General features: G+C 42.7%; 1 protein-coding gene across 2 annotated transcripts in view; it reads right to left on the minus strand.

Moving 5' to 3' along the window:
• Positions 1-3,149: 3,149 nt before the first annotated feature.
• SLC6A17 (solute carrier family 6 member 17) overlaps positions 3,150-24,402 on the minus strand; it is a 32,112-nt gene continuing 10,859 nt past the window's right edge. For both annotated transcript variants that reach the window (XM_028733845.2, XM_028733846.2), the window contains exons 2-12: positions 21,980-22,395; positions 18,246-18,403; positions 17,295-17,421; positions 16,393-16,574; positions 15,099-15,209; positions 13,428-13,669; positions 12,609-12,801; positions 11,469-11,661; positions 9,007-9,166; positions 8,576-8,738; positions 3,150-7,714 (exon numbers count right to left, since the gene is read on the minus strand). In XM_028733845.2, coding sequence (XP_028589678.2) covers positions 7,346-7,714; positions 8,576-8,738; positions 9,007-9,166; positions 11,469-11,661; positions 12,609-12,801; positions 13,428-13,669; positions 15,099-15,209; positions 16,393-16,574; positions 17,295-17,421; positions 18,246-18,403; positions 21,980-22,259 — 2,178 coding nt within the window. In that variant the 5' untranslated portion in view covers positions 22,260-22,395 and the 3' untranslated portion in view covers positions 3,150-7,345. The remainder of the gene's footprint in view (positions 7,715-8,575; positions 8,739-9,006; positions 9,167-11,468; positions 11,662-12,608; positions 12,802-13,427; positions 13,670-15,098; positions 15,210-16,392; positions 16,575-17,294; positions 17,422-18,245; positions 18,404-21,979; positions 22,396-24,402) is intronic.

Below are 24,402 nucleotides of genomic sequence, written 5' to 3' on the forward strand. Positions count from 1 at the left end.
TCATTTTCTGGATTGGAATGTAAATTTCCTCTGTTGCCTGTGCTATTGTCTGGAGGCTGCTAGCCGAGTTAAACATATAAAACTAGTGTGCTGGGTATGACTGGCATTCCTCCATAGGGTAAACATTTCAGCAACTTCAGTATTTATGTGGCTACACCAAAAGGCAGAAACCTGGAATGACCTGATTGTGCCTGAAGGATCAGGATACATAGAATGAATGTATAAAAGAAAAGGACCCCTACCAAGTGGATTCACTCAATAGCTCCTGAGTACTTAGAGTGAAAATACTAGAACTATGGGATACATTCCAGATAGGGGCATTGAATGGAGGGGCCACTGGAATATTGCTTTTTCCCATCTGGGCTTTTGTGCTTTCTGGAAGTTGTAGTGTGTGCTATAAGAAACTAAATATCCTAAGTGGTCGGATCAGGTATCAACTAAAGGGGCCAGCTCAATGGCAGATCAGGATTATTATTTCTTTCTGAGAATATTCTCAACTGATCCGTCATCATATGATGGCTACGATTTTTGCAAAGTTGGGTCATGCAAACAACAGGTATGTATATCTATATAAAGGCCACTTGGCCCTCCCCACACTAAAGAGGAAGGTCAAATTTGACTTCAGAGGCGCCCCATCTAACACCACCCATTTCTGTACTTCAGTTCAACAGTGATCATAATTTCTGGCTCATTCTTGTAATTATGAAATATAGCCTGGGCATGGTCACAAAAGCATGTAGTGTGCCTGTTTTATCCCTGACAGGAATGAGCCATAAATTTCGGACACCCTCAAGGCATGGTCATCTACTGAGAACATCCATCACAACGTAAAGCTATGGAATGGCTTTGAAAGTGACTGTGTTATAGATAGAGCTAACCCTAATAAAACACACACACAAAACAGCAGTTACAAGCCCTAACACAAGGAGACTCAATGGAGCAACTGCTCAAGGCATCTAACATTTAATCCCACCACTTCCCAATTCTAACGCCTAGCAAAATGCCACAATGTAATACTGTTATATTTCCACAGAAATAATGAAGGCAGTGCCCTTCTGTGCTCTCCCCACCCACCCCACCCCCAAGTGAGCAGCTCAGCAGGGTGTGGTCACCAGTCGTACACTAAAAAATTATAAATATATCAAATATACAGTAAAATAGATCTGTACAGCACTGAGAATGAAAATAGTTCACGGATCACTTTGGAATATGCTTTGTCATTTAACAGAATTTACACCAACATTTACAGAATAAATATACAATAGAAATAGAAACTATAGGTTACTCTATATATATACACACATATACTATAGTGTTTCTTTTTCTTCCCATTGCTGCTGGCATTACGCCACAGGATAAGAGAAGGAAATGCAATGGACCCACCTCAGAACCAGAGGCATGGCCCACTCAAATGGTGGCCAAGATCCATAGCAACATGGCACAGATCTGCTTCACCTGAGCATCCGAACTACTCACTCCAGTGGAGGTGCACTGGTTTGCATTGGTTCTAGTCTGTCCTATGGAACTTGGAAAATAATGTGCCAATGTGCATAAGCTGAGAATGCACAGCAACAGAAATACATATAGATGAAGAGGTTTGCAAGTCCCTAGCAACCTCCACTCTAAAGGAGATAACATTGGAAGAAGAGGAAGAAAGAGCATAGGCTGGGAAAGAGAACAATGGAACTAGTAATGGACTTCCTATGGGGGCTAATTATGTAACAGCTCATCAGCAGACCTTCTGAAGCTGATTTCCATAGTTCCCCACTAGGCTACAGTAGCCACCTCCTGAGCTCAATTAACCATATTTGTAAGGTAGGAAACAAGGAAACGCCATGGTGCATATGCAACAGCGAAATTGGATGCCTTCATCTGCCCTAGCTGCAATAAAACAAGTCTCTCTCATATCTGTACAGCCACAGCAGGTGCTGTAACCCTCCAACGGTTTGGCTTTACCCACAATGGTGCGCTCTTTCATTGCCTCTCAAGACAGATGGATGCCAACGAGGGGCCAGAGAAAGACACACAAAAGGAAGAAACACAAAAGAAGGAAACTTCTAGATTGCAATTCTTTCAGCTACATCTCTCCTTTGTCACAACTCCAAAGTTGCCACCACCACACAGTAAGTGGAAGGCCAAAGCCTCCTCTTCAACCCAAAACATAAGGCCTCAAAATCCCATCACAAGATAGGCATTGTGTTGGGGACAATGTTCCATTTCATTGAATCATAGAATCATAGAATCATAGAGTTGGAAGAGACCACAAGGGCCATCGAGTCCAACCCCCTGCCAAGCAGGAAATCTGAATTGCTCAGATTCAAAGCTCATTTATTCTCTGCTTCTGACTGACGAAGATGGTGTCGGGACAAGTCTCTGCCGAGCCTTGATCAAATCAATTATATTGACATGCTCCTCAATTTTAGTCAAACCACACCCACACCCACACCTTCTATAAACAGCAACCATCACAAAAGGTAATGGGTTGGGTCTCCTCTGAACCCTTTGCAATTTGTGTAATCCAAGTCCTGCAATAGACATTCATTACACCTTTGCAACCAGTATTCTGATGGTGGAAAGGAGTATCATTGGAATTGATGGGGCTTATTTCCTTAGCAATGTGTTTAGGATTAAAGAAAAAGCAACACAGAGCTGGCAGTCTGTCATGATCTCCAAAAGAGTGTGTCAGGCTGTCATTAGGTAAAAAAAGCACACTGTGCCTTACAGGTTACCACCATTCCTTCTTCCCTGCTATTTTAGATGCTTTTGGGTCATGTCACATATTCAAGGTCTCCACGTGTTTTCTTCACAGGATCACACCACTGGTGGGGAAATATTAGTGTAAACCAGCAGTACATGAAGAGGCTTTGAACAATTCCCATAATTGCAGGGTGGGGCCTGGGGAAGTGCTGCACTTATCCTGCAAACGCGCTACTGCGTACTGCTTAATTCACATCCTTTGGCCATGTACCTGCATGCAAAACTGTACAGAGAAAACAAGGGAGCCTCAAATGTGTGGAGCAACCTTGAGGTTGGACATAGCAAAACACTGCCACCCACTGGCACTAGGGATGGATAGATCAGCTTTGCATGTGTTCATTCATAAGTCTGTTCCATTATGCTTTTGCAGCGATGAGTGGTTTTTTTATAAAAAAAACCCCAGAAAAATCAACATTTTAAAATGTATTTTTTCACAGTGCACAAATTTTCATACACATTCTAACCTAAAATATGCATTTTATGTATTTTTACATTTTGAGTGTAAAAATCACAAAATTCAGAGAAGTGCAAAAGGATGGCTACACCCAAATCTATGTATTCATCTAGGAAGTGCAAATCAAGATATTCCTGCTTTAAAAAGCAGACCAAACTAAAACAAACCAGAATGAAGCCAAATCAGAACAGAGAACAGAAAGAGGGCCATTGTCTTGCCAAGGTGTAAAATGTGATGAACTACTGGCATGTATATGCAATGGCACAGGCAAACCAAAGAATCAGTAAACCCCGTAAAGCAGCTCTTTGTTTCAGGAACCAGAGAGAATGTGGATTTTAGACAGTCTGGTGTTCTGCTCCCTTTTCACATGCCTGGCTTTTTCCTGACAACACAACCTGCTGTTCCATAATGAATAAGCCTTGACATTTTTCATTCCCATACAAAATAGACACTAACATTTATTGGTGTGCCTCAATGTAGGGCTTTATTTTTTTAAAAAAGAGGATACCCGAACCCTTTCCAGCTATATTAAGCTAAAGGGATAAAGGCAAAGAGAGGAAAAGGCTGGGTTGGGAAGCCAGGCTTCATCGCTTGCTTCTGTTGCTGACTCACACTGAAACAGACTTAACAATCTCTCCATTTCCTCACTTTCAAAGGGCTGTGTAGAGTTTAGCTAATTTTTGCTTAGGGGGTTCAGAGATGTATCTATTAAAAAATATTGTCAGGCAAAGGGATTAGTTTCCAAAGCACCTAAGCTCCCCAGAGGCCCAGAGTCTGCATGAAGCAACTCAAGAGAAATTCTACAGGGACTAAACAAATATTACAGAGTGGAATTTATTCAAGGAGGCTGCAAGAGGCTTCCGGTGAATTGAATCAGAAGAACGATAGCAGGGATAGGCATCTGGAGGCATGCCCTTAAGGTGTTGCTGGACTACAACTCCCATTTACCTGGACCATTGGCCATGCCATGCTGAGTGGAGCTGGAGGGGGTTGAAGTGCAACTACACCTGGACGACAGCACGTTGGTTACTCCTGCCTTAAGAGGGTAAAGCAGAGAGCAGGGAAAGAGTAGCAGGGAGATTTTGCATGTAGAAGAAGAGGCAAAATCAAACCAGGACACAAGGAGCTTTCCATCTGATATGACGAATTCCCTTCGGTTCCAACAGGACCTAGGATGGATTGCCACCTTACTAACTGTCTTCCTAATTTTTTTTGTACTCTGGGGTCCTGGGAGTCTAAGAAGTGCTGAAAAGTTTTCACAAGCTGAGACTCTGCGGAGAGTAGCTACTGCTAATGGCAAAAGACAGCAGGTGCTCTGGTCAGGTAACAGAGAATTGTTTGCCATGGCAACTGCCCCAGTGCAGCAAGGCCCATAACACAGAACAGCCAGGTCTGGGGGGTTTCCTGAGCTACAACAAGCCTCTTTGATTGGAGGGGGCGGGGAGAGCTGAAAGTGATGTGGGGAGAAATTCCCACTACAAGTGCAAGCCTGTGCATTTTCTCTCAGAATTCCCACTATGTTCAGTGGTGCTTACACCAAGGTAGGGATGGAGAGGAATTTGGTTTAGTCTGCATTTTAAGTGAACTGATCTCATTCACATTTCCCAGACTAATACATGGATTGAAATGTAATTATGCTTTGGATTTTGCACTTCTCCAAATTTTACAATTCACTTCTTGGCCTAAAAATGTACCAAAATGTGGTTGCTGTTGTTGTTTTAAAAAAAGATTAGGGAACTCATAATTCACAATTGTTTTTTTCTGCAGCAGAACTTGACTTAGTGTTAGTCATCACTTTCTTTCTTTCTGTTTAACATGCCTTTTACAACTGGATGGGGATCTTACTGATGCCTGTTTTGGGAAGGGGTCCTGCAACTAGAGAAAGGGAAAGGAGTAACATAATACCCAATAAATTTAGCATTTACACCAGCTGTAAATTACAGTACTGTCCTGTAAATTACTGCAGCTGGGCTGTAGCATTTAGCTATTATTGTTATTTTCATACTGAATATGTTTTGAAACACTTGAAATATATTTATGTGTAGATATATATATATAATCCAAATAAATATATAAATTTCATATGTTAAGATGAACTATGCATATAATAATAATATATTATTATTTATACCCCGCCCATCTGGCTGGGCCTCCCCAGCCACTCTTAAGTATGTATTTCAATCTACATTTACATTTAATTTTCATATGGATTTTTAAAAAAGAAATCTGAAAATTAATGTGGAAAGAGGGTAGAACTGACTTATGAATAAACACATGAAAAGCTGACATGGATGAGAAGTAGACCAATCTGTTCAACCCTACTCCGAAATGTGTTGCAATGAATGCATGGAGATAGTATCTGTGGGTACCCATTTAAATTAGTTTTCACAGCACGGCTGGTTGGATCAGTCAACTGTCACTGGAACCAACACTGCTATCTGCTGCAAGCATGCGCTTCCGGAGCCAGACATGTCCCCTAACTTAAGGCCACGAAAGAGCTGCTCATGAGACAAGCTGCCCCCATGTTAGCAAGCATGAAAAGATTCTCAGAGTTCCATTTCCCTCATCTTATACTCTTCCAGCAGGAGAAAACAATATAAATTTTGGCCATGGATCTTTCTACAGATCAATGACCGTGACTATATACTCAAATCACCTTAACCATAAAGCACTTAAAGCAGCTTCTGCACATTTAGCCATTGGCAGCATAAATATAATATGCAACAGCACAAAGGTCTGTTGCACTTCGACATTTCGGGGGCAGGTTTGTGGCAGCGGTGCCCCTCTGCTGTTCTCCAGCAGGCAGAATGTGCGCTCCCACAGACTCACTGTGCAGAGGGGAGTGCTCAAACTGCAAATGAAGAAAGAAAGAAAGATCTTTAAGAGATTTTTTAAAATTCAGTGGCATATATGAGCAACATTCTTTTAAAGAACCCCATTAAGTGTGTACTCCCACACAGGAACTGCATGACCTCCTAGTTACTAAAATGAAAATAACAGAAAACTTTTAAGATAGGGTTCAGTCACCAGCTGAATGTGACTAACCAGAGGTTGGATGGAGCTGAATCACTATTCATTAAAAATGTTATCAGCTGCATCCTAGATGACTGTGACACATGCACAGCCACATTCACAAGAGTAAAAGGCAATGACTGCACCATCTGATGGAAAATGCAACAGACCCAACACACTTAGACTACCTTGAAAGATGTTGCGCACTCTCTTCAGTAAGAACCTTTATTATTATTATTACTATTTTTAAAGGTGCTTTTAATGTCGCAAAACTGACAGCAAAAAGACTCTGGCATGCACTCACAGTGCTTGCAGAGTATGGCTGCTACTGAAAAAATTTGTCAGATGGTGTATTTGATAAAATGGCTGAGGTCACAGCCTGCTCAGAGTTATGTAGATATCAGGAGTGACACCACAAATTCCAGAAAATTTACATTGATGGAACAGTTTTCTGATTCTGGCCTATGCACATGGCACATACCTGAATTTGCACCACTGTGTGATTAGATGTTTGGTGAAGGAATACTGCAAGTAACATTAGCACGCATACCAATGCAAACTTCACTGAAACAAGATCCCATTGTTCCTTACTGCTTTTGATCCAACATCAGCAATGACGTGGCAGGTATCACATGATGGCATCGCCAGGCATTGTACTGTGCTGCCTACATAAAATATATCTTGGCCCAGACTTGCAAGAAGTGTTGACCAAGAATGTGCTATTTGGAGATTATCAGAGTGTAAAACCACAGGTTGTCTGGTAGAATCCATACCAAGAGGACTGATCTTCCTTGTGCTATGAACGGTGGTGGTTAAACATACTCAGTGGAATGAGGCATATCTCTTTTCCCAACTAGAGGAGCAATTTGTGTTTTTCAATGCCAATTGGCTAAAAATTTCCTTATGCCCATAAAAATTTATTGCAATGTCTTATTACTATTATTCACTGAGGAGGGATCTGGCATTTCAGCTGGAGAAGGCCCCTTCCCACGTCTACCCTCTCTTGACATCATCTAGTCCCTGTCTGCTGTAAATTCTGGGAAGGGGTTCTAAAGCAGAGCTTCCTTCTCCTGGACCTCCTCTCCTTTACCCAGCAAACAGAGGGAGGTTGCTGGTTGACGGTCACAGTTCAGATTCGGGAGTGGTAGCCGTAAGGTACCCGCTACTGTAGCGTCCATTGGCAACGCTGCTCATCTCCATTGGGGATGTGCTCCCGGGGCCTAGATAAGAACGATGTGTAGGCATTGGGGAAGGGGTTTCACTGGGTACTTTACTCAAGATGAAACGTGTCTCATCATTGTCTTCTAAGTTGGAGATGTCCTTCATTATACGCCCCTTCTTGTAAGTGACAGAAAGAGCATTGGAACCATCTGACACCAGGTGAAACTGGCGGAGGATGAAGACAACCGGCAGAGGAAGCGTGGCCAGGATGATCAGTGAGACAAGGATGCCCATTGCCCATTTGGGGTAATAGAGATATTTCTCTGCTGCCTGGAAGAGAAGGGAAAACGCAGTTGGCATTCGTCAGCCTCGACACAAGTGAGGTCCTTGAAGTGATCAAGTTGCTATTTCTGTGGCACCAAGGCAAGTAAAGTATGCTGCTTGTATTCCCATCTCCAAGAGAAGGGCCAGCATGTACTGCAAGGGGAAAATCTTATACATGCAAAGGATTTTTGCCAAAAGGTCTTTCTCACCCCTCTGTTCCCTTTTCTGCATACGCACCCTGAAACACATGCCAAAGGGTTAATCTCTCAAGAGCACACTGCATTAGAACATTTTGCTCTTGCAGGTGGCAACCCCCACTTAAATAAAATGCTAATAAAGAGGCAGTAGCTTCCCATAGTTACACAAAGCTGGACCAACAATTTCCCTGCAGAACAAATAAACGTTTACATGAATGTTCAGATTCCATACCTTGAACTACTGCTCCTTAACCTTGGACTACCCTAAAAAGCAAGGGAGCATTTGCAACACTGGGATTTCAACCGCTGTCACTCTACATGGCTAAGATAGCCTCTTACTCCCAATTCCTTGGAAGGGTGACCAGAAATCCATGCCAGCTCTGTCTGGAATCATCTCCAGCAGGATATTGGCTAGTTGGGTTTTATGGTGTATGTGCAACCTCCGTGGCCGCAGCTCTGGAAGCAGGAGGAAATGCAAGGTACTCTGGTATAAGGATGAGGCCTCTCTGTCCTCCAGGTGGATGCTGGCCTAGCAATTGCACAAATGATCACAGCCATTTGCAGGGAGGACCCTGTGGCTTCACTGTATAGTATGTGGGTTGGTTGCCAATTGGTACACAGCCTGTGGATTTGTAGCCTTTGGGGGATGCACTTTTATTTGCCAACTCACCTCTTCTCGGATCCAGGCATTATAACCTGGAGGACTGACAGCTAGCTGGATCACACTGGCTGTCATCAGGCCAGCCATGCAAATGGGCGAGATGTACTTCCATGTGTAGAAGTAAAACCGGTAAGGGCGGAATCCCAGCATCTCTGTTAATTCTTGCATGAATCTAGGAAGAAGAAAGGAAGAAAGCAAACAGATGTTGAAGCACAAGGTTCCTTGCTCTTTACTTCCCCTTGATTTGGATGGAGAGATTTGGATGGGAACTCTGGTGGGGCCAGAAGTCCAAAGAAGCATCAAGAAGCCTGAGTGCTTCAAGAACAATGAAACCCATTGTAGTGGTAAGAGGGGCAAAGCATTCAAAGCCAAATGCTTAGGAATTCAGACAAGCCTGTAGGAATATGAACAGGCTAACCCTCCTGGAAATAAATGCTTACTTCTTGGTGCCGTAAATCCAAGCCACCGCAATGTTTTCCAGGATGACTACGAGGGTGAGTGGCAGCGTTGCAGAGTAATCATCAAACATGTTGACAAAGTAGTTGCCTGAGCGTTGCACAAAGATCAGCCCCACGAAGAAAGCAAAAATGCAGCAGCCAACTGTAAAGAGCAGATCACAGTAACCGTCAGCTACACGAGGGCATGCAAAACTGCTGCAGGATCCAAAAGGCAAACTGATAATATTGTTTCTACCAAAGAGCAGCAACGTACTACAAGGGCCCCTGGCAGTATCATGAGATGCGTGTGCATGGGAAAGACTTTAAGGGCAGGAATTAGAGAGAGATTAGAGCTCTTCAGATACACAAACAGTGCATCAATATGTTAGAGCTATTCAAATGGACAAAAAGTGCTTCAGGGTATATCTGTGACAAGCGTTCTAATTCGACAGGGGAAAGTTTGAGACTATACTAGATAATCTGGGAAAGTGTTAAAGTTATCACATTGTTGCTCACTGCGCTGTAGGGAAACATCTTCTCTTCATTAAGTGTTATTGAGGCTGTGAAGTCCAGCACTTAAAATGTCCCAAATTCATGTCTGCCTGTGCAATACTAACTAGATCCCAAGTTCCTTATATTTGCGGAATTGTTGCAAAAATTATTATAACTTAACTTCCTCTTGAAGAGTCACCCATTTCTTGATTCACTTGACGAAATCACCCTTTCCCCAATTTCCAGGCCAGGATGAACTGGATTTGGATGTTAGTAACCTAGGTCACTCTGACTTTTGCAGTCTAATGCCCACTTTGAATCTTACAAAACATCTTTCACATCACCTCTGGTCATAATAGTACCCTCATGTCAGTTCTCCAACATGACTCATTCAATTCAATTCACCATAGGAGTCTGAATATATATTGAGGTGGATGGAAAAAATGACCCCGTGCTGAAGATAAAATAGAGCTGTGATAATGAGATTCCTGATTTTTCAGACTGAGCCAACTTCAAAAAATTATGCATTTGTTGCCCCTGTTTGTCCTATATCATGGAGTTGGGTCAGTGAGCTTCAAGTTGGTATGTCCATGTTGCTCTATGGCTATAATATCACTCCTGCAGAAAAAGTAACTCCAAAGCCAGTTTCATACATGACAAAATATCTTACCTACAAGGCCACATATCCTGCATGTAGCTTGCTGATAAATGAATGCACATCAACTTTGTTAATGTGCATATGCCTGACAGAAGTAGGCCACCACTAGCGCCTCCTCTACTTGGTACTCATGGTAAAACAGACACGTGTGTGGCAAGCTATGTGTGGGATTCACCCAACTTTCCACATGTGGCTTCTATGCAAGAAATTTTATCCTATACGTAGAAGCCCCAACTGGCCACTATGGGGAAACAGAGTTAAGGCAAGCACAACATTTGGTTTCGGTGAATTTTAAGTACTTGATTTCACTATTTAAAAGTTTAAGGTTGCAATCTTAGACACACTTCTTTGAGATTAAGCTCCATTGAACACTGTGTGGCTTATTTCTAAGCAAACATTCATAGGAGTGCCCTATAAATTGCTCTTAAACTTTTAATATGCAATGTAATCTTTAGAGAAATGTAAAACAAAATCTGCTACATACAAATCTGCAAGTATCTAGGCAGGTAGGCATGTGGAGCTCACAGAAGGTACTATATATGTACCTCAGAAACACCCCCTTAACTTTACTGAGCTTATCAGCAATGATAGGTCCTGACTGCTAGGTTCACATCAGGCTTCAGAAGTGGATGCTTTGAATGATGAGTTTAAATGCTGGTTTTTGCTTTTGTTACTGCAATGGAATCTGTTACCAGTGCTTCATCCCGTGGGTTGCTTAATTGGGTTTTACATAGCTTGCTAATTTGGACATGTGCATTGAATTGATTCTACCAGAGTTTGGCATGCAGTGAAGTGTTCAATTCATAACTTGAGGCACATCCATTGAAACCACTGTGATTTACTTTGAAGTAACCAAAGCATTCTTGGATTGCACGGTGAATATGCTACTAGCAGCCATTTGGATCAGCTTTGTAGTGGTATGATAAATGTGGGGGTTTGATGAAATAATCACAAAATCATTTTGCAACTTTCCAAACTCAGCCCAGATCTCACCCATAAACCCTCCACAGTTTGGTCTTATGAAATGACCCAAAATCATCAATTCCCCAGATACTGCCACATTATCACAGTGTGTGAGCTTCCCAATGTTGACAGGCACCCCTTAACCCCCAAATCCCTCTGCTCTTTTGGGGGACAGCAAATATATTTCAGTAATAGAAACGTTGGTTCAGCTCTGATGTTATCCCATGACTTTTAAGAATTACAGCAACGTATTTTGTAGCACAAGTCATGGCCAGAACTAAATGATGTCATTGCATGCACAACAGTGCTACTCTGTGAATGGTTTCTTGAGTTTCCCCAAGAGAGAACTTACCTGTTAATGCTTCCTTGCGCACTTTGAACATGTCAATGATTGGTGTGGTGATGCCAGCCATGGTCCCAATCATGCTCCCCAAACCCAGGTTTATCAGCATCAAGAAGAACATCACTGACCAGAAAGGAGAAGCTGGAAAGTGGGTCATTGCTTCTGTGAAAGCTATGAATGCAAGGCCAGTTCCCTGCACTGACTGTACACAGCCAAAAGAAGATGCTTGCGTTACTCTGGGCAGAAGATTACATCATAAAAGCAGGTGTGCATGTATTCATGTAAATAGATTTCTATCTGTAAAATCACAGGCTCTCAGAACCAAACAGCCAAACCATTGTGGGTATAAGGAAAATGATGTATAATGCATACAAATGATTGCACAAGCATCTATTTCACTACATCTGTACATGTTCTGAGAAGTCATGGGAAGTTGTGACTTTTCAGTGCATGAATCCCATAGAAATTACATGATGTATTCATTTCTCAGTTTCACCTCCCTCGGTAATCGCAGGAAGACAGGAGTCTTTCTTAAACCAAGTCAGACCAATGGTCCATCTAGCTCAGAATCGTCTATACAGATGCTCTTGAGGTTTTCAGACAAGGGACACTCCCACCCCTACCTGAAGATGCTGGGGAATAAACTTGGGAACTTCAGCATACAAAACATAGGCTCTACTATTCATAGCACCCAAACACATCTGTTCCATAACACTGTTATAGTCGGCCACCTCTCACAAGCTCAATTCTTGCAATGATTTTGACATACTTCAGTTCCTTATTCCTTATGTCAGTGAAGTCTTCATCAGCACATGGTAAGAACTGCAACCAAGAGTGATCTTAAACAGAAATCACAAGCTTTCTGCCTTAGCCTTCTCTCTAATATGCTAATTTTCTATAAGCAATGAGAGGTGGTTGTTTTTAACAAGAAATTGGGGTGCATATGAGCATGAGATCCCCCACTTGCACCATGCAGAAGTGGTACAACCTCAAGAGAGCGCTACCATGTGCTCTTCCCAAGCAAGTTGGCTCACTCTGAGACTTCAATGATGTACAAGAGCGGAACCAGCATCTAGGGTCAAAAATGACCATGAAAAGCAAGCCCAGCTATAAATATACCGTGAAAAGCAAGTCTGGCTATAAACATACCTTGTTAAGCTCATCTTCCAGGAGACAAGGATCCAGGCCCAGCTTATCGAAATGATCCTTCTTCACTGTCTTTATCACACCATACATCTCGGTGTAGTCTTTGGCCGTGAGATGGGAGAAGTTCACTTGGGGTGGGATGAGTGCATGGCTGAGGACATTGGTATTCAGATAACCCAGAATCTTCTCAGCGTTCCTATGGAGGAGAAGCTAAAGGTCATTATAGAGCCATTGCCTGGCCTTGTTCACCTTGTTCTGGGTGAAGGGCATCTTCTTCCAGCAAAACAGGCAAAATGAACCCCAGCAGTTGATGGGAGCCAGTGTGGTGCAGTGGTTAATTAAGAATGTCAGACTAGGACAAGGGGGACCAAGGTTCTGGTTCCCACTCAGTCATGAAGTTCACTGGGTGAGTCAGTCACAGTCTCTGAGCCTAACCTACCTAACAGGGTTGTCGTGAGGATAAAAGGGAGGGGAGAAAATTGTGAAGGAATGAGCTGAATGAATAATACTGAATGAATGAATGAAGTGGCAGGATTTAGTCCAATTACTTCACAACACATTCTGCAAAAATAATAAGGTGAAAAGCTGCTTTCCTAGCTCCAGAGAGCACTCTAGGTTGCCACCTGGCCAGAAGGAAACTACAGTTTCTGGCTATCAAAGCTTCAGGCCAGAACAGAATTGCACCCACTGCACTGGATGCTTTTTTAAAAGTAACTATAAGGTACCCTGAAAAATAGCTGCTGTGGTTGTGCCCTCTAGAGAAGCCTTTTGGGGGGAGAGAAATGGAGAGGCAGGGAGAGAGAGACTGGAATGAGTACTTACTCAACCACACACTTTTCATTCATTACATTGGCTTTGAAGCCCAGCACAGCAAAGACTACCAGTGTGGCCAAAATGGAGGTGAAGAAGTTGATGAAGGAGACCAAGGCTGCATCGAAGTGGCAGTTATTGTCCTGCTTGTTGTAACTGGAAAAAGCAATAACTCCACCAAAGCCCAGTCCAAGGGCAAAGAAGACCTGAGTGGCTGCTTCCCGCCACACCTGGATATCCAACATTTTATCTAGCTGTAAGGAGAGAAGAGAGGGAAGCCAAGTCATCCATCCTGCATCAGAGATGCTCGGCTTGGTACACATATGGCACATTTATATTTAAATGTATAACACTGGCAGCTGAGAACAGCACACCATTGCCTGGGTATCCATGCATATGCTAGAGACAGCTCTCTATCTTTCTCCTCTGTTGACTCAATTATTGATGGCCAAGGGCACAATAGAAAGGGAATCAGGTCCCAAGGAAATAAATGGCTCTCAGATGCAGAACTGTGAATGCCCTATTCTTCTTTGCATTTTAGATTTTTTACTGCCTGTGCACTTTGTGGGCTTACCCAGTTAGGTATGGAATATCATGCCCTGAAAAAATGTCACAATCTTTTAAAAGAGAAAAGCAAAACAAAAACAAAAAACCAGCGCTTATGATTCCTATGGAAGAAAGCTTGAAAACACAGGTAGTGTCAAAATGAAAGTTGAGAAAAAACAAACTCAGTGTTTCAAAATGACCCCTGCCAGTTACAATTAGCCCCCACCCCTTTATCAAGAAAAGCTTGATTAACCTTATTGATTAAGGATTGCTGCTTACAGAACGCACTTAATAGACTGCACAGGATAGTCACACTTATGCTAGCAAGCTATACAAGTGCAAACTAATGTACTAGCAAACTATTAAGCACTTTACTCCCTTTCAGTCCACCATGGTTTGTGGCATGGAAAGTGAGCCCTACCAAATTAGAATCATAGAATTGTAGAGTTGGAAGGGACCCCAAGGGTCATCTAGTCCAACCCCCCGCAATGCAGGAATCTCAGCTAAAGCATCCATTGCATGCTGATCGTGTGTAGTGTGATACCAGTGGGACCTTCTGCTGCCAAGAATCTGGACAAACCTGATGGAGATGCCATTTGCAGACAGGGCCTGCACAGTATTGCAAACGGAAGATGTGTGGTTGCTAATCATTCTACCTACAATGAGAACTTGGACACTGGAGCTTGTATTTTAGAATCTCTTATTCAAAATTAATCAGGATTAAAGCCAGCTTCATAATTTCAATCACCTACATCTTTGTTTAATGAATTAATTAAACAGCTAATGAGTCGATCCATTTTGCAGCTGTCCTTTGACAAACCTGGTTAATTTGGTACAATTCTGACCCAAGCAGGAAGAATAATGAATCAGACCTGGACTGGCATGCCCTAAGCAATTAATCTTCAGCATTTCAGTTTCAGAGAGAGTAGCACCATTGACTAAAAAAGCAACACCTATACCTTCGTAAAATTTGCTCTGCTCTGGTGCCATCCAGGCAGCACCACAGAGGCATCAGTTCAACATAGGGCATGGATTGTGATGATCACCAGAGACATAGGATTCTTGCTAGCTATAGTTCCCAGTAAGAGACATTTCTCTGACTGGTCTAAAGGCACATGGTGAGTGTGGTGGGCTTACCTTGGGAGTGAGCATGTGCAGAATCCCATCTATCGCCCCCCTCAAGAGCAATCCCCGGACCAGGAAACAGATCAGTACCACGTAAGGAAAAAGGGAGCTGAAGTACATCACCTGAGGGGGAGAGGGGGAGAAAGCGGGAGATCCTACTTTATATAATCCAGCAGTAGACTGTATATAAAGAAAGTCTTAAGGATGAACAATAAGCCCAACTCTACCCTACTGGAAATTTCTGTCAGTATTTTTTCTTTCTACAAAGCATTTTGGGAACTGTAGTTTGGTGAGATACCGTATTGGCCTGAATAGAAGCTGCACTTTTTGCCCAAATTCCAATCGTGAAAAGTTAAAGTGCGGCTTATATTTGCGACCATACCGTATGCAGCTAGGAGTGCGGGGCAAAGGGCACCAGGAGCGTGGCGAAGTGGCACCTGCCCCATGCGTAGATCCCCATCCTCTCCCCCAAGTCTGGGAAGGGAGAAAGCAAGGAAGGGGAAAGGCCGCTGGCAATGCAGCATGGCTCCCCCCCCCCAGTATGCAACAAGGAGCAGCGAGGAAGGGAGCAGCTTATATTCGGGTATCCCCCCCCCCCCATTTTAAAGGAGTGGCTTATATTCCGGTGTGGCTTATATTCAGGCCAATACTTTGATGAATTCACTGTTAGAGATCCTGAGCCGTCTCCCCAAACTACAATTCCTGTGGTTCTCCATGGGGAAATAAGTGACTGCTAACTGGTTTGATGTGGATATGCCCTAAGATAGGTAAGCTGAACAGCCGTATCCCAAAAGAGAGGAAGCTGTGCCTGTGATTGCTATCGGGTACTGCTGACTTCATTCATTCAACTATGGGCTCTCTCACATGTTATTCTTATTTTCAGGTGGCTGCTCTGAGGCACAAGCCAAGCAAAATGGAGCAAGCCCTCCTGGACCAGGTGGTTGGGAAAGTGTTCACCCTTTCCTTTTTCCTAGCTTCTTATTCCATTGTGGTTACCTGGGCCCCATGAACCATTCAGGGTGTGTGGAAGCTGCTGAACACTATTCCTGGCTACAAGATTGTGCCCCAAACAGCAGTTATTGTCTTCTGTAACCTGTAGGTCTGGGATGGGGAAGCTGTGGCCCTCCAGACATTGTCAGCCCCAGCCAACATGGCCAATGGGCAGGGATGATGGGAGTTGTAGTCCAGCACCATCTGGAGAGCCACAGGTTTCCCATCCCTGGATCCACCACTTTATAAGTGGGTCCACCTGTTGTAGGTTCTGGCAATCTCTGTTCTGCTTTGGGCTGCCACCATCAACACTTACCTTTCCTGAAGACTGAATTCCTTTGATCATGGCCAAGCCTACAATGCTCCAAGCTGCCAGGAGGCATAAAGTCATTCTCCAGTTAAGCCCACCACTCTCATTAATGGAGTTGGAGATGTCCAGGGCATCCCGGTACCAGAAGTAAGTAGTAGCAGAGCTTTTGTCGCATTCTGGTTCCACGGCTGAAAAGGGACAAAAGCTATGGAGTTGTGTTTTTTTACATGCTTTGACTTCTCATTTAGACACACCTGTGCCACAGCAAAGCAAGGCAGCATTTAAAGGCTACATAGGAGAGACAAGCAGTCATAGGGCACTTCAGGAAGGATGCCGAAATTCACATTAGGAGAAAGGAATAAGAATCCAAGATCTTGCCACTAAAACTAAAAGTTAAATAAATGGGGCAATTTACACCCACTATAAAAGATTTATATATATTCTGGGAGATGTTCACATTCTATTAAATGCTCCATTAACCTTCAGAGTGTCTCTATAGCACTCTTTGGAAAGTATCCATTTCCTACCAACCAATGCCCAAACGCAATTCCCACACCCTATCAGCTGGAAACAAACCTGAACTATTGTTAAGTTGTTGACTGGAAGCTACTCTCAACACCCCTAGAAAAAGTAATGTTGAATTACCTTACTATAGTAACTACAGTGTACAGGGCAAGCAATTATTTCTCCTTGAGACCCACAATGATGGAAAAGGATAAATGAATGCATCCACCCATCTGCGCTGTGTGGTATCAGCCAACATTGATTACTACTGCAACAACTATCACATTTGAATTATAAGATTCTGGAAGATTATAAGTCACAGAGCTGAACGCTATTTATCACCTAAAGAAGTGTGCCTCATTTCCCTTCTACCACATGCAAAGCAGTAAAGAGAAAGGACTCACTTGCCACTGTGCCATTCCTTATGACAGGGCACTCGCTCCAAGGCAGCGGGTACTGGAAGGATTTAAAAAAGTAAAAGATGCTCCATCCTATGATCACATTGTAGTAGAGCCCAACAAACAAGCAGACCTGGCAACAGAAGAATGAAAATGTTTGGATCCCGGACAGCAAAACATATTTCCAAACAAAGTGATACTAAAATGAATGGTGGAGAATGGAACATTGAAATGCACTGGGTTATATCCAATGCTATGCAATGGGATTTCTCTTTCCTCTCGTCTCCCCATGCATTCTCAAAATCTGCTCTGTCCTGTGATGTGGGCATGTCCAGTGATTGTTTCCCTCAAAATTGCCAGATATCAAGGAAGCAGTGTTGCTCTTGCACAGGCGATCCAGGGCTTTGGTTGTCATCACAGCAGTTTATATAAGATGCTGAATGGCACAACGGTGCTTAGGGGGCATGAGTGAGTTGTGGAGCTAAGCTTGAGTTCCAGTATCAATCCCAGAGGGGAAATGGTCTTTTTGCTAGCACCCACCTGCCCATCACTTGACCCTCTGCAGAGTGAATCATCAGGACTAAACTACAAAGAGGTTTGTTTTGACAGGTGTGAACAGTGGATCAGTTAGGGCACATTCTTGAAGGGCACATCCTAGTTCAGATATAAATAGGATCATGTGGGGAAATCAAAGGAAATCAGAACTTGATGGTAAATGTCTGATCCTGTTCCATAGTTGGGGGAAAGAACTGTTCAAGGCATCAGTCCTGAGCTTCTAACCAACCACCTTCACAGGCTGGTATCTTCTAATTATATTCTGCAATAACTAAGCCCTCTTTACATTGGGAAATGGGTCTGTTATGCACATGTCTGCTAGACAGCACATGTGGGAAGACCACCTGTCTATCATCGACACAACTGTCCCAAAGCCACCACAAGCCTTCTGCAAGCACTTACAAGGCAGCTGGCAAATCCAATGCCCCCCAACCGAGGGCAGACGTAATTCCACACTCCTATACTGCCCCGGCGGATCCTCTGGCCAACAGCCAACTCCAGAAAGAAGAGAGGGATGCCGATGAGGATGAGCAATACGAGATATGGAACCAGATAGGCACCTGGCAGGAAAGAAAAAGGTCATTAGAGATGCCCGTCGTTGATCACACAGGTCCCAGCATGAGAAGGTGACCATGACTGCTCCTAGGAGACAATCACTTCTTACTTGTATGGCCCATCCAACTCTCATCAGCTCCAGTTAGCATTTGTCTCTAAACATTATTTGAAGCAAGTCTCTTAATTTAAAATGGTGCCGTGACAATAGAGGGAGAGGTTAATGCAACTACAGCACACAGGATCACTTTAACACTCCATATCTAAATGTATATACAGTGTGGTTATTTTCTGCCTTCACAATGGCTGTTCCAGTGCCAGCTATGCAATTAAAGAGAACAATTCCTGGAAGGGCTAGATGAGAATGCTTCATAAAGGACTCTACTTAAATAACAGGGCCATATATCTCTGGCTAGTTGAAGAGAGTATGAAACAAATGGGCAGTCTGAGAAATATAAACAGTTGGCCAGAGAGGCCAAAAACTCTCATGCTGGAAAACAGAGCTGTTGACCAAAAACTCAAAGAAAAAGGAAAAATCAATATTCCTGGCACGTTCATAATTCTAATAAGACAGGAAAGCTGTGTAGGCAGGATTTTGATCCTGCTTCATATTCAGGGTAGTCAGATAAGCAGGCTGGAAACGATTAAGTGCACCCAGCACAACATCACCGAATTAATTCTTGACACAACTCACAGCTTCTCAAAAAGATATAAAAATGCTTCACACAACTGGGTCAGCTCCTGACAAGAATCCACTGGAAGACTCTGATCAAAGCAAATGACAATAAGATTTCTTTTTTCCCCTTTAGAAAAAGGTCTTAGCTACAATTAATTTTATTATTAATTATTATTATTATTATTATTATTACTATTATTACTATTATTACTATTATTACTATTATTATTATATCTACCTTTCCTCCCGAAGCATTTCAGGGCTCTGAAAGCAACCACTATTAGCACAAGCTACCGTAAACTCAAACTCAGTACTCTACATAAAACTCCTCCACGACACTATTTAAAATAATTTCCAGCAGGGCTCATAATAAATATGAAAAAGACCGCAAAACAGAATAAAGAAAACCAACCATTTCACAGCATACCAAGAAACAGAAACTGTGGAGACCAAGAGCAAACAGGTAAGGGTGGTTTTCTTAGCAGAAAACCACTGCAGGGCCTTGATCTGAATGAGAAGTACATTCTGGATCAGGGCCCCATTTATTTTAAAGAAAAAGCAGCCAGACTGAAGACTCTTATTTAAACATGTAACTTCACATCTCATGTAATTTAGACAGCAGCAGAAGTGAGTTATTGGCTTCGTCTCCTTGGTGCTTTCTGTTAGAGGGCAGAGCCCTTCCTCTACCCTGCTGCCTTCAGGCATTATGACGAACACTACTCCATTGCTAGTACCGCCAGTCCAGTCAGCTTCTCTCTGGGAAATGGCAGGGTGCCATCTTGTCCTTTGCCTAAGGCAGCAAAATATATTGGGCCAGTCCTGGTCAGAGACAGCATGGCTGCTCTCCAACCAAGTTAGGTCAGAGGAACCAGTAAGGGCCTGGCTGGTTCTATGTAACTGTTGACAGGTTTGGTTCTTTACCCTGAACAAGTTGCCTCCCTGAGCAGCCACACCAGCTCCCTTGCCTCAAACTTCTTTTCTGCCTAGTCTGGAGCCTCTTGACCAAGTCATCTGCTTCTAGTCCTTGTCTACCTCCTTCCCTAGAACCTGGAACTGCCTTGTCTTTGATTACGTCATTGCCTCTGACTCTGGTGACCCCAATAGGCAATGGCTTTCAAAATTCCATATACACTAGCAAAGCAATGCACTCCAGTTCCAAAGACAGACAAGTCAGCTGAGAAACTCAGGTGCTTCCTACACATTTAGGGCACACAGTAGCCATCAGTACACATAATGGGAAAACCAGGTTTTGTAACAAGATTACGTCATTGCCTCTGACTCTGGTGACCCCAATAGGCAATGGCTTTCAAAATTCCATATACACTAGCAAAGCAATGCACTCCAGTTCCAAAGACAGACAAGTCAGCTGAGAAACTCAGGTGCTTCCTACACATTTAGGGCACACAGTAGCCATCAGTACACATAATGGGAAAACCAGGTTTTGTAACAAGATTATAGGTACAATTAGAGGGTTCCCGTTTGCAACCCTAACCTGGGTGTTCAGCTTTCAACAAAGCTTTCAACCCATGCAGCACCATCCTGTAAGTTCTTGAGCACACAATGTTCCAAAGAATTGGCCCAATACCACCCTTTTCCTAATGAAAATCTGTTCTCTCTGCTAGACATATGCACACTTTATTACTGAGAAGAAAACAACACACAAATTACTACTTTCACATACAGCAGTATTTTTTAGCAGAAAAAGCTTGCTGAACCAAGAAGCGATACAGACTTTATCAACCAAGGAATTGCATTTATCACAAAAGCATCTATCTATCAATAATCCATTCCTGTCGCATTACACCCAACTGATTCTCAGCCAGCACTTTGCTTCATCCATGGATAATCCAGGAAGCATATGCTTAACAGAAAGCAGGTAAGCCTTCAAGGTGCAACAACCATTCATTTAATGTTCTATTGACCACATTGAAGACTCAGCACTTGATAGGAGGGAAAACACCAGTGGTCACCTCTATCTGTGCAGCCAACCAAAGGGCAATGTGCCTTACACTGTCATCCTTTGCAATTATGCCTTTAATCTGCTTTTCCTGCAATTCGGTGGCTAAAAAAAAGAAAAAGATTAATGGAATATTATCATCCTATGTCACAGAGAGCAAGAATCACACCATGGAAAGCAAATTTGTTAGGAAATAGAGCACAACCTGTAAATCTGAAATAAATTAACAGTGCATAATCAGCTCAACTAGGGCAAATTCAAACAGATAGAAGAGTTGGCTGAGTTCAACTTTGTGAAAATCATTACCAAGCTATAGAGGAATGCCTTTTGTAGCAAGGGCTTGTTTATATATTCACATATTTTGAGATAATAATGGTTCAGTGTGGTTCAGGCATGGATTTGCAGTGCACAATCAAGGAAAATACATGGCTGTTATAAAAAAGACACAGTCCAAGAATAATGGCAGCCTTTCACCATCACAAATTGTTACCTGAACTCAAGATGACCAGGCAAATAATACTTGCACACTATCAAGCAGGAAAGGAGTGCTTACTTGCTGAGTGTGGTGGCGGAGTAGTCTTGGTTTGTATAGAATAGATAAACTTAGAACATGTCATAAGATTCAGGACAACAGTTCTTCATTTAACTCTTTAATGAGCTGCCTGATCATGCAGACTAGTGACTACAACAATCCATTGAAGGGAAAGCTATAGCTTAATGGTTGAACACATGGTTTACCCAGAATTTCCAGGAAGAGCCAGGAAAGGATCTTGTCTGAAACCTAGAGGGTTACTACCAGTCAGCATGGTCAGTACTATGTATTGTCTGCCTCAGTTTGAGATAGCATCCTATGGCCTTCAAGCCTATGCTCCCTTCCTCTTGTATTATTATATTAGGAAAGCAGAACATGTGTCCATAACAGATGACTTTTATACTCCCTTGCTCACTTACCTCCACCATTCTTTTGACACAAATATGGAAAGCGCCAGACGTTCCCCAGCCCCACGGAGTAGCCAATCTGAGCCAAAATGTACTGCAGTTTATTGTTCCACGCTGGCCGATCCTCACCAGTGTCATCCACATCCTGCTGCTTGTTCCAATTTTCTCCAGCCACATTTAAGACACTCTGTCTATAGTCCACAGGCTCCTCAAGGGCCAGCAGATCAGCCACTGATTCAGTGACATGCTCAGTACTTTGTTCCCTCTGGGTCACCTTGCTGTGCTTAGGCATTGAGACTGTCTGGCTCAGCCACTCCTATGTAGGAAGGGATTTTGGGGGCAGGGGGGAGCCCAAGGTGGAGGGGGTATCTGCTAGGGCAGGTGCAGGTTTTGGAGGTCAGCTCTCAGATCCTGGTCATCTACGAGATCTGAAAAACAAAAAACAAATGAATTAAAACATTACACTTCTCTGCTTTCTTTGGTGTTGTTGAATATCCAGAGCCATGTGATTCATCAATATGCAAATTCAGAAAGGGTATAGGCTCCGGAAAGCATCTGCCTGAGAATTCAGTTTTCATTTTAAAAGAGCAAACTTCTAGTCCTCAAGGCTTGAAAGTGTGCAAGCAATGCCTGGAGAAATCTTGGATTCCAGGGAGGAGGTAGGACTGAATAGGAGGAGATACAGGAGGCAGAATTGCAGTGCTCTGCATAGGTTGTGCAAAAGCAAATAAATTCAATAAATATGCAAATTTGCTCTATTTGCATAGTCAATAGAGACTGAAGCTTTACTTGCTGCAGAAATTGGGACTTAAGTAGAATTTTTCTGAAGCAATATATGTATAGGGGTGGACGGACCGTGAAATGGTTACATTCTCACAATGCTATACATTATAAGTACCTATATGGTACTGTAACTCACCACCCGGTTGTCTTTCTTAGTCCCTCCTCCTTGTTGTCTGGAATCTGTGAAAGTCTGAGGTTTGGCAATTGCTATGTGCTATAACTTCTGTTTTACCTGTGCTTAGTGCCAACAATGTGTCAGGTGCTATTTAGCTTAAAATATTGTTGCACTAAAGAACTGGGCAGGCTTCGGCAGTTCTTCCATGACAACAGCAAGCACCAAGGTTATCTCTCAGCTGATGACATTATCAGAGCAACTGGGATGGCCAGGAATTGTAGGTTAAATTGCCCATGACAGTTTTACAACAGATAGTATCTGCAAAATGTTTGGCACTGCATGCAAAGCCATTGATTACTCCTGCCTCTCCATTCAAGGGCTGCTGTCTTTCAACAGAGCTAAACCAGCCCAGTCCCCTGGACTCCAGTGAAACCCTGCCAGTTTTACACTCTGCAAAATTTTTATACTGAACTATTTCAGGATTTATGGGATTTGGTTTCCTTGAAAGCATGTGTGAATAAGGCAATGAAGAGGTCATTTAAAAACAGTTTTTATTAGCATATTCCTGACAATATTAGGAGCAATTAAGGCCCCTGAATGCAATACCTGTTTCATAAAGGTGACTGATGACTTATACAAAGATTGCACTTATTCTTATGGTCATGATATATTTGGGTAAATACTTAGGATCATGTTACATTCTTGATCCACCCGGTTGTACTTATAAAACAGGGCAGTAAAAGGGGGTGGCTTTCCTCCTCATTTTTTCAATAAGTAAAATGGTGGCTCTAATCTGCTTTAATGGTGTGACATTGTGTCCACATCACAAGATGATTTAACCCCAAAGGAGATGCGATCAGGTTTGGTTATTAACACCACACTTTACGATTCCCCCTTCACTTGCTCAGAAATTTGTTTTCTGCGAAATTTCACCTCAGGTCCCATAGAGTGGGAGTTACCTTAACAACATCTGACTATACATTACTGTATTGGCTTTCTCATGTAGAATGAGCTATCAGTTGTAGATATAGCTCACTCTGCTTATATGGGATGTACTTGCCAAAGAATACTTTCTAAACCAGGCAACAAAGTCTCATTATGATAATTGTCCCCACACTGGCCATATTTATTTATTTTTTGCACCACTCAGAATGCAGTGGTTGCTCCTCATGAAAGGCAGTAACAACAACAAGAACAAGAACAGCAACAATAACAACAACAACAAAGCAGCTCATGATCCCAGCTTGGAAAAAAATTTCTTTCAGAATCCTGGCAGACAGCCTATGCAAAGACCACTATGCTGTCAGAAATGCAGAAGGGACAGAATGTCAATGGGAGGTTGATTTTGAGAAAGGTTCATGGGCAAGCACACACATATGCCCTTATAAAAAAAAGTCTCATGTCTCAGGGCATTCTTAAGAAGAAAATAACCATCAAAGTATCATCAAAATACATACAGAGTGAAAAGCTGATATAAGTAAGAATAATTTCTCCCCAGAACAAACAGTACCATACTACTAGAGTTCTGAGTCTCAAA

This window comes from Podarcis muralis, chromosome 5 (genome assembly GCF_964188315.1).
Source record: "Podarcis muralis chromosome 5, rPodMur119.hap1.1, whole genome shotgun sequence".
Lineage (NCBI taxonomy): Eukaryota > Metazoa > Chordata > Lepidosauria > Squamata > Lacertidae > Podarcis > Podarcis muralis.